This window comes from Myxocyprinus asiaticus, chromosome 19 (genome assembly GCF_019703515.2).
Source record: "Myxocyprinus asiaticus isolate MX2 ecotype Aquarium Trade chromosome 19, UBuf_Myxa_2, whole genome shotgun sequence".
Taxonomy (NCBI): domain Eukaryota; kingdom Metazoa; phylum Chordata; class Actinopteri; order Cypriniformes; family Catostomidae; genus Myxocyprinus; species Myxocyprinus asiaticus.
Window position 1 is genome coordinate 32,613,699 of NC_059362.1, and position 15,857 is coordinate 32,629,555.

General features: G+C 37.6%; 1 protein-coding gene across 4 annotated transcripts in view; it reads right to left on the bottom strand.

Annotated features, from left to right (window-relative positions):
- LOC127410350 (NBAS subunit of NRZ tethering complex-like) overlaps positions 1 to 15,857 on the bottom strand; it is a 288,769-nt gene that overhangs the window by 122,722 nt on the left and 150,190 nt on the right. For all 4 annotated transcript variants that reach the window (XM_051645563.1, XM_051645560.1, XM_051645561.1 and 1 more), the window contains 2 exons: positions 12,308 to 12,384; positions 10,256 to 10,393 (listed from right to left, as the gene is read on the bottom strand). In XM_051645563.1, the coding sequence (XP_051501523.1) occupies positions 10,256 to 10,393; positions 12,308 to 12,384 (215 nt within the window). The remainder of the gene's footprint in view (positions 1 to 10,255; positions 10,394 to 12,307; positions 12,385 to 15,857) is intronic.

A 15,857-nucleotide genomic window follows, 5' to 3' on the forward strand; every position in this document is an offset into this window, starting at 1 on the left:
ACCACAAGCATACCTCCAAATTTGAGGCAAACTGGCTTAAGGACAACAAAGGTACTGGAGTGGCCATCACAAAGCCCTGACCTCAATCCGATAGAACATTTGTGGGCTGAACTGAATTGTGAAAAACAGTGAGTTTAAATGTATTTGGCTAAGGTGTATGTAAACAGCATTTTGATTTCCTTCCACAAAAAAAAAAAAAAAACTTGCAGTGCATAGCGGAAACTGTTTCAGCATAGCAGCAGTCTATAAAGGGGCCAAAGATGTGCTGTATCCGGGCGAATAGTTCACCCAAAAATGAAAACTCATTAGTAATTTTTATATCACCCTAATGTCACTCCTGTATGACTTTCTTCTGTGAAACACAAAAGGTGACTTTTTACAAAGTCTTCACAGGGTTTATTTGACATATAATTTAAGTGAATATTGACAATGGTCTGTCAAGCTAGGAGGACAAAAAACACAAAATAACCAAAACAACTCATGCACTATATTCCAAGTCTTCTGAAGCCATACGATCACTTTGTGATGAACAGAATTGTGTCGTTATTCATTCTAATATCTAATCAAATCAGTCAATAAAATCAAACCTCAATAGTTATCATTGCGTCTCATGACCAAACATCATGACATATTGTTGCAAGAACTAATGTAGCCACCATATTTGATTTCAGTGCCTTATTAATTATTTGATTTGATTTATAACAACAACTAGGGTGAGCACATTATGACAATTTTCATTTTTGGGTGAACTATTCCTTTAAATAAAAAAAAAGAGATCTATTTAACAGGATTAAAGCATCACCTACTCATTCCTAATGCACAGAGAGACGAGAACAAAAAAACACACAGCATATTAAAATTAACATCTATGAACATCAAATAAAGGGCTGATGTCTAATCACTGCTTCCTTGCTGGTATTCAGCATGCAATATTAAATTACCAGCTCATGACAGACACTGCACAGGCACTAAACTAAACACTTGTATTTACAAGTCAATCGTTAATAATGTATTTATAAAGCAACACTAGCTTTGTAAGTGGATTTCGAAAAGCAAATGTAGTCTATTAGCTGTCTTGCCATTTTATAAACAACCACGAAGTGGTGTTCTATCTGTTATTCCACACAAACAAATGGATGGGTGTGCTGTAGCCTTGTGGTTAAAGATCTGGGCTGGTAAACGAAAGGTTCATGATCCCTAGGCAGTGTACTTAAGTGTATTGCAGGTCACTTTGGATACAAGTGTCTGTTGAACAGTACATTGCATCCGGAAAGTATTCACAGCGCTTCACTTTTTCCACATTTTGTTATGTTACAGCCTTATTCCAAAATGGATTAAATTCATTATTTTCCTCAAAATTCTACAAACAATACCCCATAATGACAACGTGAAAGAAGTTTGTTTGAAATCTTTGCAAATTTATTAAACATAAAAAACACATCTACATAAGTATTCACAGCCTTTGCTCAATACTTTGTTGAAGCACCTTTGGCACCAATTACAGCCTCAAGTCTTTTTGAGTATGATGCTACAAGCTTGGTACACCTATTTTTGGGCAGTTTCTCCCATTCTTCTTTGCAGGACCTCTCAAGCTCCATCAGGTTGGATGGGGAGCATCGGTGCACAGCCATTTTCAGATCTCTCCAGAGATGTTCAATTGGGTTCAAGTCTGGGCTCTGGCTGGGCCACTCAAGGACATTCACAGAGTTGTCCCATAGCCACTCCTTTGTTATCCTGGCTGTGTGCTTAGGGTCGTTGTCCTGTTGGAAGATGAACCTTCGCCTCAGTCTGAGGTCCAGAGCACTCTGGAGCAGGTTTTCATCAAGGATGTCTCTGTACATTGCTGCATTCATCTTTCCCTCGATCCTGACTAGTCTCCCAGTTCCTGCCCCTGAAAAACATCCCCACAACATGATGCTGCCACCACCATGCTTCACTGTAGGGATGGTATTGGCCAGGTGATGAGCGGCGCCTGGTTTCCTCCAGACATGACGCTTGCCATTCAGGCCAAAGAGACCAGACAATTTTGTTTCTCATGGTCTGAGAGTCCTTCAGGTGCCTTTTGGCAAACTCCAGGAGGGCTGTCATGTGCCTTTTACTGAGGAGTGGCTTCCGTCTGGCCAATCTACCATACAGGCCTGATTGGTGGAGTGCTGCAGAGATGGTTGTTCTTCTGGAAGGTTCTCCTCTCTCCACAGAGAAACGCTGGAGCTCTGTCAGAGTGACCATCGGGTTCTTGGTCACCTCCCTGACTAAGGCCCTTCTCCCCCGATCGCTCAGTTTGGCCGGGCGGCCAGCTCTAGGAAGAGTCCTGGTGGTTCCAAACTTCTTCCATTTATGGATGATGGAGGCCACTGTGCTTATTGGGACCTTCAATGCTGCAGAAATTTTTCTGTACCCTTCCCCAGATCTGTGCCTCGATACAATCCTGTCCTGGAGGTCTACAGACAATTCCTTGGACTTCATGGCATGGTTTGTGCTCTGACATGCACTGTTAACCGTGGGACCTTATATAGACAGGTGTGCGCCTTTCCAAATCATGTCCAATCAACTGAATTTACCACAGGTGGACTCCAATCAAGTTGCAGAAACATCTCAAGGATGATCAGTAGAAACAGGATGCACCTGAGCTCAATTTTGAGTGTCATGGCAAAGGCTGTGAATACTTATGTACATGTGATTTTTATTTCATTTTTTAATTTTAATAAATTCATGTTGTCATTATGGGGTATTGTTTGTAGAATTTTGAGGAAAATAATTAATTTAATCCATTTTGGAATAAGGCTGTAACATAACAAAATGTGGAAAAAGTGAAGCGCTATGAATACTTTCCGGATGCACTGTATGTTGAAGGTACGGGGCTGTATAAAATTTAATCTGCATTCAGATGTATATTTTTAGCTAAATTACTCAAGTGAGTCATTCCAACCATATCTTATCATATTCATTATCCTTCTTTGACCCAAGTGTGACTGCATTTTCCATTTCCCTTTTTGATTTGTACTAGTAGCACCTAATAAACATTAAATAAATAAATACAAAATTCTAGAGCAAATAGTTTTCCTAAAAATTGATGGCAACATATGTGGACAGCAGACTAAGTTGCAAAATTATAAATAACACCAAGCTACAGAAAGTCAGATTTTTTTTTAAATCAAATTGTTTATGTTTCCAAGAGAGTTGGTTATTCATGTTTTTGAGACGTTATAGACATTACATCAGAAATTAGCATAACTAATTCTGATTCAAAGTAATGGTCAGCATGATCCAATCACTGCCAACCATGTTAAAATAAAATCATACATTACATCCCATGTCTGCCAAACATGTTGAGTGGTCCAAACATAATCTGCAGCCTGAAACTGAACTTCTGATAGGAAGTTTGGATTGAATGCACTTAGCTGCATAGAGAGCTGTAGGATGCTCCCTTGCTCCCTATTTAGGGAATGACTTAACCTCCAGTGTGCAGTTTGTCTGCACTAGTCTCAGAACAATTCAAAATGCACATTATATTCATCCTTACTCCATATTAAGCCTCTGAAAGCGACATTTTTCCAGCTTTTGGATGTATCCATTGATTCTCAATGTGACAACGTGCAGTAAATATAGGATTTCTAAGGAAAAGATGCGTTAAAGTCACATTAGCGTACATTGTTTATCTGCGTGGCGTTTCGTGATAAATCGCTCAAATTTAAATAATGGCATATCGGATGAAACTAGAGACTCTTTTGACTGAAACAGGTTTCAATGTAATAATTTGAAAAGGTTTCTTACCAGATGTAGTTTTTTAGGCAAGACAAACTCCATTGTGTTCATGAATTGTGTATATGAGGGTCTTAACTTTTTAATTAACGGTAATTAGGTAATTAACTATTTTGAGTCAACTCAACTTAATTTGATGATTTTAAATGATTTTACTTTATTTGTTTTATATACTTGAATACATTTTAGCAAAGTGTAAATGGAAAGTGACAATAAACGGCAAGATCAGTCATCGTTTATGTTTATTCTCCCAGATCCTCTTGGTGCAACAATATCTGCTCTTGTTTACTGTTCTTATGCTCTGTAGGAGAGACATATTTTGAATGAGGTATCCCTTAGTTTAGAGGAACACAAATGTTCATGATGGCGAATTTAAATTAACATAACTAATTCAACAAAATCTTTTGTGTTGCGCAAAACCCCCAAAACTTCAAACTGTGAACTTCATTTTAAAGATACAGAACCCTATTTTAAGATTGCTATACCTTAAGCGCATCGCTATGCAATACATCATTTGCGGAAAGTCAGTGGGCATGGCAATGACGTTTTGATATTTTTATGCAAGCATGTTCTAAGTCAAGGCACAAGTGGGTTGGCAAAACTGTGCACAAAGCGCTAATGGGCTGGGTCAAGTGCAATTTAATTCTTATTTACTTCTCTGGTCACTGCACCGTCTGCGTCCTAATATATATTCCATTTCATGTCAAGCAACGTTGATATAAATGAAGGCAGCCCATTCAGAAGAATTTGCCCATTCATAATAATAATAAACATGTTATTATTATTAATCATACTGATGTACTGACACACAAATCATGGCTAGTATTAAAAGTAATCGATAGCTCTTTTATATCATCTGCTTGTGGAATCCCCAAACTGCAAATGCGGGAACTGAGATTAGACTTTGCGTCAAGATTAGAAGTGCTTCTCAAACGTCTTACTGCAAAGTGCACATTGCACTTTGCTGCACTTCATTGACACACCCACAGTTTGTGTGCATACACCCATAGAAACACTCCCACCCACCTACTTGTGCTGGCACAGTAATTGAGAATGTGCTCTCACGAAAATTGGATAAGACGTAGCACACGTTTGTTGTGTGTAGTGCTGTGCCTAGTGCAGTCAAGAAAATAGAGCCCATAATCACAGATTGTTCAGAAATGGCATTCTTTGAACAAATACAAGTAGAAAAGCAAAGTATGAATTATCCAGGGATTGCACTGCTTTCCATTCCAACAGAATAGACAACAAAAACAACATTGGTTGGAGCAGCAAACACTTGCTCACAGTTAGTAGGCGTCACAGTGTAACAAGATCACAGTCTCATTCCTACACCAAGAACATAATTATGCACTTAGATTTGAAAGAAACATCTTGTTGGGCTTAATTTGCAATGCAAAGGCAGCATGCTGTTTCAGATGGAGCGGAATTCATCCACAGGCCTGACTGTATGCTCCTACAGACCTACTTACTTTCAATAACAACATGTACATATGTTGCCTGTGATAGTGATAATATCTGAGGGGGATCCGCTCTGAGAAAAAGGGAAAAACAGCAAAGGAAGGCAGAACGACGGATACATGTCAGGCAAGAGAGAGATATGAGGAGACAGAGATTATGTGTTATGTGTGAGAGAGAGCAGGTTTAAATTAAGATAAAAATAAGCATAAATAGATTAACATGAAGAAATGAGTGATAAGCTGGAAAGAAGGAAAGCAAAAAGCAAATGAAGAGATGGATGGATAAAAAAAATAGAATTTAAAGGGGTACAAATTACAGTGGTGTTTGAAGACTAGTTTTACAGCTTGCCAGCTGTGAGGCCGTCTTCAACAAATTTCAGCAAACTCAACTCGAAATGTCAGAGAACAATTCTCTTGGAAAGAACACACGTGAGAACACATAATATTCTCTCTCACTCTGTGGAAATGGATTTTCTCTACAATTTAACCAAAGCCACACAGATGTACATTATGATCCATTAAGAAGAGTGTGTTCAGATGTATGTGTGAATTGCTTTATGGTGTACAGTAAGCACTGCCCACATATAACCTCGACTTTCTTTGAAAAATCAATCTAAGTGCACCTGTGGGCAGCATGTGGCCATGCATCCATATATTGTAACCTTAAAAACTTCAACAAACCAGTCATTTACCTCCATGACCTTTCTATTGCTCTTAAAAGGGGAGCCCATTCAATGTTTCTGAGTGAATTTCTGAGGAAATGGATGTGTGAGAGATATTAAAAAGGAAGAAAAAACTTAAGGGTTTGTTATTTTATTTTCAGTCAAGTAACAATTGGAACATTGCTAAAAGCACATAAAATAAAAGACTTCTGAAATTCATTATTTATCTGTTTTACAGAAAGTGTTTTATCTCAAGTGATTTACAGTACACTATTGGCACCAACCAGGAGCGCCCTGGGATTGACTGCTTTGCTCAAAGGCAAAACCGTGACTCAATAAGGGAATCTCACTATCTTTTCAGTTCATAGGTTTAATCCTCTAATATTTCCATTGCCTGTCTATATCCTGAAAAGTTAAAGGTGAAGTGTGTAATTTCTGTGCCACTAGCATCACAAAACAGAAGTGCAAAAATAATGTTTTCAAATAGGTTTCCCGCCCCAAACTCACACCATTTGTTGAGCCAATACCGTGCATACCGAAACCTGAACCACTGCCTCCAGTGGCCAAAGTCGTGCAAATTGATGCAAAAATGTCTGATAAGGATTTGGCAGAATGCAGTTGATTTCAGGCATGAACATTTAGAAGCAAAATGACAATTTCCAGCGAGATCATGTTGGCTGGTCGGGATGCTCAAAAAAAAAAAACAAAAAAAAAAAACAGCAATGTTTTGATAGCACCACAGAGCCACAGTGTTTACATTTTTTTTTTTTTTTTGGTGAATAAATGTATGAATAAAAAAAGACACTTTTAAAAGGGCATTCAGTAGTTCATTCAGTAGTATCTGTTACATAAAATAACAAAATAAGTCCTGAAAACATTCACGTCGCAAATTAGTGCCCCCTAGAGATATTGAGGTAGAAATATTATAAAAGTCTTTCATATAGCACTTAATGGAAAAGTATGGACATATATCAAATGAAAGCTCTCAATCCCAGGAATGTGACTATACAGTTTATTTTTATGCCCTATTACCACAGTTTGAAAGATTTTTAAAAGAATCAAAAAGTGAAATATGATTTCTGTTCGTCATCAAATACAACTGTCTCTTTCATGTTCTGATCACTGCTGCTGTAAGTCCCAAATAGCCAAAAACTTTATATCTGCTCTTACCTAAGGCATTTTTGTAAACAAATTAGCCATTGATGATACAAAAGGGAGGATCTCAACTTTCTAATGACACCTAGATTGAGCTTCTAATCCACACAGAGGCCGAGACATTCAATGAAACAACAAGGGTTGAGCATAAACTGAAAATTAGACTGAATGTCTATGGACGAGCACATCTGTGAGTGCTAAAATAATTTAGAGCGGCACCTACATTTCAGATCTGTACATTGTCAGAGAATGTGACAGAAAAAAGTGCTTGCTGCCATCTAGTGGAATAAAATACTAGTTTTTAAAGTGAGATAGAGTGAACAGAAGCAGAATTACATGCTTACAAAGCTAGGACAACATTTTTTTTTTTTTACTTTGTTTATCATAAGACTATATACACATACAATAGTATTTATGACATTTTAGTCTTTTTATTTAGGGGTTTTCCTGAAAAATTAGAATTTTTTTTTTTTTTTTTTTTTTTTTGCAATTAGTCCACAGTATGTATAAATGGTGAGCTTTTAAATTTGAGTTTAAAAAATGACAGGCAGCAGTCCAAAAATGGACCAGAGTTTAAGGGGTTAAAAGGAACTATCAGCTTTGAATAGCTGTTTAAAAAAAAAAAAAGCACATGATGGCCTGATTTAAATTAAATGTCATTTTTAACACATTTGATCCTCCTGAAAGCTGGGACTTTGGGAGTTTGCATCTGTGATCTTTGTGAAATCGTTACAAAGTCACAATAAGTCTCTTATCAGTTTCTTTCCATTTTTGTCTCTTTTTCTAGACCATATTCTGCAGAAAATAAAGATAGTAGGCTACATTTCATAATTATACATACAATGTGGCCCACAAATGTACTGTATTTGGACATTTATGCCACACTAAAATTTAATAGCGCAGCATTTTTTATATTTCTAAGTAACCCCACTAAAGGCCTACTGTATATTTACACCCTCATGTGACATGAAGCTTTGTCAAGTCTTGTCCTTTAATAGCAGTTAGGGGCATGCGATATATATCGGCAGCTGATATATTATTGGTCTATAACTGGGAAAGTTGATAATTGGTTATGGTATATTTAAATAGTTGACTAACTTTGAATTAATTAGTTAGCAGCTCCAGTTTAAAGGTTTAAAGGGCAAAAAGTGAAATTCTCAGTTATCGCATTGGACACAATGAGCTGTGAATTATCGGTTATTTGTATCTGCCCATAAATTCCATATCAGTGAATCCCTAATAGCAGTTACATACACCTGCGGCCAAAAGTTTGGAATAATGTACAAATTTTGCTATTTTGGAAAGGAAATTGGTACTTTAATTAACCAAAGTGGCATTCAACTGATCACAAAGTATAGTCAGGACATTACGGATGTAAAAAACAGCACCATCACAATTTGAAAAATGTCATTTTTGATCAAATCTAGACAGGCCCCATTTCCAGCAGCTATCACTCCAACACCTTATCCTTGAGTAATCATGCTAAATTGCCAATTTGGTACTAGAAAATCACTTGCCATTATATCAAACACAGTTGAAAGCTATTTGGTTCATTAAATGAAGCTTAACAATGTGTATGTTTTTTAGTTGCCACAGGACAATTGGCTCTAACAAAAACAGAAAGAGATGTGGGAGGCCAGATGTACAACTAAACAAGAGGATAAGTACATCAGAGTCTCTAGTTTGAGAAATAGATGCCTCACATGTCCTCAGCTGACAGCTTCATTGAATTCTACCCGCTCAACACCAGTTTCATGTACAACAGTAAAGATAAGACTCAGGGGTGCAGGCCTTATGGGAAGAATTGCAAAGAAAAAGCCACTTTTGAAACAGAAAAAAACAAAAAAAGAAAAGGTTAGAGTGGGCAAAGAAACACAGACATTGGACAACAGATAATTGGAAAAGAGTGTTATGGATCTTAACCCCATTGAACTTTTGTGGGATCAGCTAGACTGTAAGGTGCGTGAGAAGTGCCCAACAAGACAGCGACATCTATGGCAAGTGCTACAGGAAGCGTGGGGTGAAATGTCACCTGAGTATCTGGACAAACTGACAGCTAGAATGCCAAGGATCTGCAAAGCTGTCATTGCTGCACATGGAGGATTTTTGGATGAGAACTATTTGAAGCAGTTTAAGAAGTTCTGAACATTTTTTCAAATTGTAATAGTAATTTTTCACATTATTAATGTCCTGACTATACATTGTGATCAGTTGAATGCCACTTTGGTAAATAAAAGTACCAATTTCTTTTCATAAGAGCAAAATCTATACATTCTTCCAAACTTTTGGCTGCCAGTGTAGGTGTGCCATTGTTTCTTTTTTTTTCTTTTTTTCATGGTTTGGATTCTTGTATCTATTATACCCTGAATAAAAGCTGCATTTATCTAAATCTTCTCTTAACCGCTGCTCGTGAGATACGATGCTGCAATAAACCCATGACTCACATCATGTGAGAACCTGTGATGAAAGTTCAAACCCTATTGTTTGCTTACGACAATTTACAGGTTGTATGAAGTGTTAGCCAGCGAACATGTAAACGCTGACCTACACGCTGAAGATTCTAGCATAAGCACTAATAATAAGGTGTTTTGGTAAGGAAAAAGACAGTATAAATTGAACAGACAGATACAGCATCCATGTAAGGACACCTTTCACATTGTTAACCAACAACTCTCAAAGTGAACTGAGAGAAGCATGCATTATTATAAAATTGGGAGTTAAGAGAGGGAGATAAAGGAGGGAGAGAGCGAGCGAGAGAGTGTGTGTGTGTGTGGGGGGGGGGGGGGGGCGTGTTGAGGTGTAACAGAGGGTGAAAATGAAAGATGGAATTATGATAATGTAACTAAAGGACAGAGAGAGACAGAGATGGAAAAAAAACAAGAAGTGCTCAGCTAGAAGATGCAAAATCCGCAGGGAAGCGGTAAAATGCAGATAAACCAGAAATATTACATGAAAAGAGGAATGAAATGACACCGTAGGAGGGGTATAAAAGAGGCAGAGGTGGAATGTGGAGAGAAAGGGAAAAACAAATAGAGAAAAGGCTGTGATACAATTTTATCGGTCATTTTCAAGGTGAGAATTGTTATTGTATCGCTAATGAATTCTGTTCTTGACTCGTGTAAGTGTTTGGAAACTTGCTAAAGTACAAGATAAAGAAGAAGGACTATGGAATGGAGGGTGAGAAAAAGAGAGATAAAGGTGTATGTTCTTGCTTACTCGGTAAAGTGGGCTGCATTTGTCTTTAAAGCAGGGTGCAAGGCGAGAGTAGATCTGGAGAGAGTAGTAATACGCCGCTAACTGTAGAGACATTGCTGATGGGGGCTGCTTCTCAAAACACGCATTAGCATCCAACACCTGAAACAGACACGTAAAATGTATGTTCACACAATGAGTGTTCTTAAGTAACAACCCTATTTGTGTACAGGTATGACTTTTGAATGGTCTTGTTCAACAGCTTACAGGAGCAGTTTATCTGAATGAATGAATAACCAAAGTCAACCTAATTTTCTATTCTTACAATAGCTGTGAATAACAAATTTAACTATACTTACTAAAGTAAATACACTGTAAATACTAATCTAAAAATTGACAACAACAAAAAATTTTGACAACTTACTAGTTTTAATTAAGTTACTATTACTCTCTAAACTCTAAAGTTGTCATTGATAAAAACAATAAAGTGGTACTAATAAGACAGTACTGGAAATGTCACATTTTGGAATCATAACTCAAATATATATGTCGTTTAAACTTTGTCTTCGAGTACTACTAACTCAAAATGATCAAGTACACAATTGCCACTGTGTGGGATACCCATAAGCCTTTGCGCTTGAATAAATTATGTATGTTTGGTCAATTCAAGGGAACTTATGTAGAAATATAATAATTAATTCTTATGACTATTGTTGTTTTTTGTTGAAGGTGGTTAATAGTTGTGATTTGTGTGAAGTCACCATTAGGGTGATAAATGTTACCTCTGATGAACTTGGAGCCTGTTAAATTTAAGTTATTCTTATCTACTCTAAAAATGCAGATTTATGTGTATTTAAAAATACTGAGGAGAATCCAATGTGCCATACAGCAAACCAAGAGTCCAGTCATAATTTACTTTATACTGTAAAAGACGTGCTATAACTCAATTTAAATAATTAAAAACAACAATACTTTATTCACAGATAATTTTACTTGTAACTGGTAAACTGTAATTAAGTTCACTTTATCAAAGTAAGGTCAACTAATTAGATTTTACAGTTTATCAAAGACATCACAATTGATATGGCATTTTTTTAATAAACATATCCAATCGAGGAGTTCATCTGTAACATCTTAATTAACCGACAGCAGTGTTGAATGTTAGTGGGACAGCTCCTTTGGAATGACAGGGACAGGAAGAGCGACTAAAACCATTAGATGACACAGAGCATCCAAACCCCACATGAACCACCCCCAGCAAGACACACAAGACAAGTACAGTAGGTGTGCAGTGTAGAGCGGCTATAGCACTGTATGACATTTCTGACAACACAGCACAGGTTAAAAGGCAATCTCACTCAAAAAATGCAGGTGTGACTGCTGAAAATTTAAGCGAATCTGGATTTCACTCTCTTTAATTACCAATCTGTGTGACAAAAATCATATTTATGACCCTTAAACAGGACTAACAACTGTATTCTGGAGCCTGATCTAAGGAAAAAAAAATATTTTGCAGGGCCCCTTACACGTATCGAAGCAAACATATGAGCTTTCTAAGGTTAATGCTCTATCCAAATTTAAATCAACAAAACCTACCCTTAACATTAAACCTACACCTAACCGATATTGTCATAAAATGGCTAAGAGGTATAAGAATTGATATTAGATTTTTAGCTATGTTTAAATGACTTTATCTTTTCATACCACATGCTTCTCACAGCAGCAAGGGATGAGAAAGAGCAAGAGATAAATAGTTACAGAAAAAAAAAAACAAATCACACACACACACATTGGTGCAGCTATCAATATGAGGACTCTCCATAGACATAATTATTTTTATACTGTACTGAACTATAGATTCTATCCCCTAACCCTATCCCTAAACCTCACAAAAAATTTCTGCATTTTTAAATTTTCAATAAAACATCGTTTAGTATGTTTTTTAAGCGATTTGAATTATGGGGACACTAGACATGTCCTCATAAACCACATTTATAGCATAATACCCTTGTAAAACCTGCCCACACACACACACACTTACAGAGAAAGTACTGCAAATAGAGCAGTCAGACTCACCTGAGGTAGAGCCAGTAAATAGGCCAGGGCGAGTGTCATATCTTTGGGAAAGGCATCACTGGCCAGCTGAAGTAGCACTGTGAAATGACAGAGGATATGGTGGAAAAAAGAAAAAAATGGGAATGAATATTTCAGAGTTATTACTGCAGAGAAGCACCTCCTTGCAACACTCTAAAATGACAAGACAAAAATAGAGTAAGAGAGAGAGTGAGAAGGGGAACTACACAGGTAACAGAAAAAAAATGAATCAGTACAGGTCACAATGGTAGTGCATAAACTTGAAATGTGACTGACAGCAAAACTGAGAGTATGACATCAGACATCATCAGAACATACTTTTTCTTCAACCAATCACATTTTTATTTACAGTAAAGCAACAAGCCACAATGTGCAAATTAAAAACAGCAAATTATCCATTAATAAATACTTTTCACCCTGTTTCTAACACAATGCTCTCTCATGACTTTTCAGTACATTTTAATGTTTGCATTACATAATCAACTACACAGCCTGGCCAAAAAATTAATAAAAAAATTGCTGTTTTGATTTAAATAAGCAGATACTTAAGAGCCTTAATTGGATCATTATTGCAGTGATTAATATGTTTCAGCTGGCAACAATTATTTTAACCCTGACTGATGTGGTGTGTAGCTTCTAATTTCTTAAACAACCATGTCGGAAGATGTAACCCGTGGTCCTGGAAAATATGTTACCGAGTTTCAGAAGGGGCAAAATACTGGCCTGTATCAAGCAAAGAAAACAACTAAGGAGATTGCTGAAATCAATGGAACTGGGTTAAGAACTGTCCAATGCATTATTAAAACCTGGAAGTATGGTGGTGAACCGTCAGCTTCGCAGAAGGAATGTGGTCGGAAAAAATCTTGAATGAAGTCACATCGTAAAAAAATCAACAGTAGAACTCACGCCATTGTTTAATAGTGAAATTAAGAGCATTTCCACATGCACAATGCAATGAAAACTTAAAGGATTGGGACTAAACAGCTGTGTGGCCAAAAGAAAACCACTTGTTAGTGAGGCTAATCAGAAAAAAACAACTTCAATTTGCTAGTGAGCATAAAGATTGGACTGTGGAGCAATGGAAAAAGGCCATATGGTCTGATGAGTCCAGATTTACCCAATTCCAAAGCAATGCATCCGTCATGCATAGTGCCCACTGTACAAGCCTCTGGAGGCAGTGCTATGATCTTGGGTTGCTTCAATTGGTCAGGTTTAAGCTCAGTAACGTTATGCAGCAAAAAAAAAATGAATTCAGCTAACTACCTGAATGTACTGAATGACCAGATTATCCCATTAATGGATTTTTTTCTTTCCTGACAGCACGGGCATATTCCAGTATGACAATGCCAAGATTAATCGGGCTCAAATTGTGAAAGAGTGGTTCAGGGAGCATGAGGAATAATTTTCACACATGAATTGGCCACCACAGAGTCCTGACCTTAACCCCATTGAAAGTCTTTGGGATGTGCTGGAGAAGACTTTACGGAGTGGTTCGACTCTCCCTTCAACAATACAAGATTTCGGCCAAAAACAGGATGGAAATAAATGTTCTGACGTTGCATAAGGTTGTCAAAACAATATCATGACGAATGCGCGCCGCAATCAAATCTAAAGGCGGTCCAATGAAATATTACAGTATGCAACTTTCTTTTTGGCCAGGCCGTGTACATTAAGTTTGGGGTACCCGTCCTGAAAAACATGACACGTGAGTCGAAAGTGTCATAGAAGCAGCACAAAATTATATGGTTGCTTCAGAAATTGCTTTTTTCATGTCATGTTTGCTTTATATGACACAGTTGGTTAGGATTAAGTTGAAGGTTTAGAGTAGCGAGGTTGGTTTGTTGATTTAAATCTTAATAGAGAATTCACTTTCAAAACCTTTCAAAAATCTGTTTTTCATGTTACATTTGCTTTTTATGACACCACTGGTTAGGTTTAGGTATAAGGTTTAGGGAAGGGACTTTGGTTATGTTGATTTAAAACTCGATAGAGCATTGACCTTCAAAACCTTGTCTGTTTTTCATGTCACATTTGCTTTTTATGACACTATTGGTTGGGTTTATGTTTAAGGTTTAGATTTATAGAGGAAGGTTTTGTTTATTTAAAATTTGATAGACCACTAAGCTTAAAAACCTAATTTGTTTGGGAGAGAATTTAACTTGCTTTTAGCAGCACTTAGTGGACATTTCACCTCTAAACTGGCTTGATAAGTGTAAGGAACTATGAAATACCAATTTTCAAAAATGTCACCACAGTCACTTAATTTGAATGACATTAGCTTGAGAAAAATTGTGCATTAGGGGCCTTTCTTATTATCTCTCTGCGCTTTGTTTTTGTAACTGTTTGTTAATATACAAGCATAAGATGGATTTCTTTGGCCGTTACACACTACGGGTTTTTTTTTTGGCATCTCATGCTATGAACACAGCTTTTGTAGGACAGCATGCCAAGTAAAAGTAACTTTGAAAACGCATCTCGAGACCTCTGTGCTTTGCTTCATTCTGTTGCTCTCCGTCTAGCTTTTTTGAATGCAAAAATATTTCAACAGAAAATATAGAATTCCATTAATGTATGGTTGCAGGTGTGCATATATGGGCTATTTTATAACATTTTTAAATACAGCTCAACCAACCAGATATTAGATAATTAAAAATGGTACTATCCATTTTATAAACTGACATTTAAATACAACACACGACCACTACTGTCATGTTCTGTCTCCCTCCTGTTGCTATGGACTCTTATGTTGAAGTTTCCCCCTGAAATCCATTTCCCATAGTGCACTGCCCTTATCACCTCCATCTGTTCTTGATTACCCTCACCTGTCTTCAATTCCCTCATTTAGTCCCTTTGTGTATAAATACCCTTCAGTTTTGTTCTTTGTTGGTCAGTTCTCGTCTATGTAATAGTTGTGATGGTTTGTTTATTTAGTTTATGGTACTCCACGTTATTATATATCTTCATCATCATCTTCATTAAAGCCTGCAAATAGATCCATCGCCTCTCGCCTCTCCTTCTTCATCTCCACTACCACAACTTGTGACAGAAGAACTGACCCAACAAGATGGATCTGCCAGCACTTCGCCGCTGCCGCCTCCTCACACAGGAGGATCGTTCTTTCGAAGACCATACTCGTGAATTTTTAGATCTGGCTCACCTAACCCACTACCCAGATGACTGCCTATGCACTTTTTATTTTGTCGGACTCAGCATCCTGACTAAGGCCAAGTTGTCTGGGGAGGGTCCTCGAGGGAACTTTACCAAATATGTGGAGTGGGTGCTGGTAAGCTGTGACTCGCCGTTCACCGTCTGCTGAGGACAACGCCAGCCCCACTCCAGACCCAGAGCCCAGCCAGCCATCAGTCTTGCCCGCAATGGACCAACAGCCAGAGCCCACCGCAGACTCAGAGCCCGAGCTCATCGCGGAGTCTGACCATGTGCAAGAGCCGGCATCAATGTCCGTCCCAGAGGGCATTTTAGTGGAGTTCGAGGGCACTGTGTGGAGCCCCGCCCATACTCCCACCACTGAGTG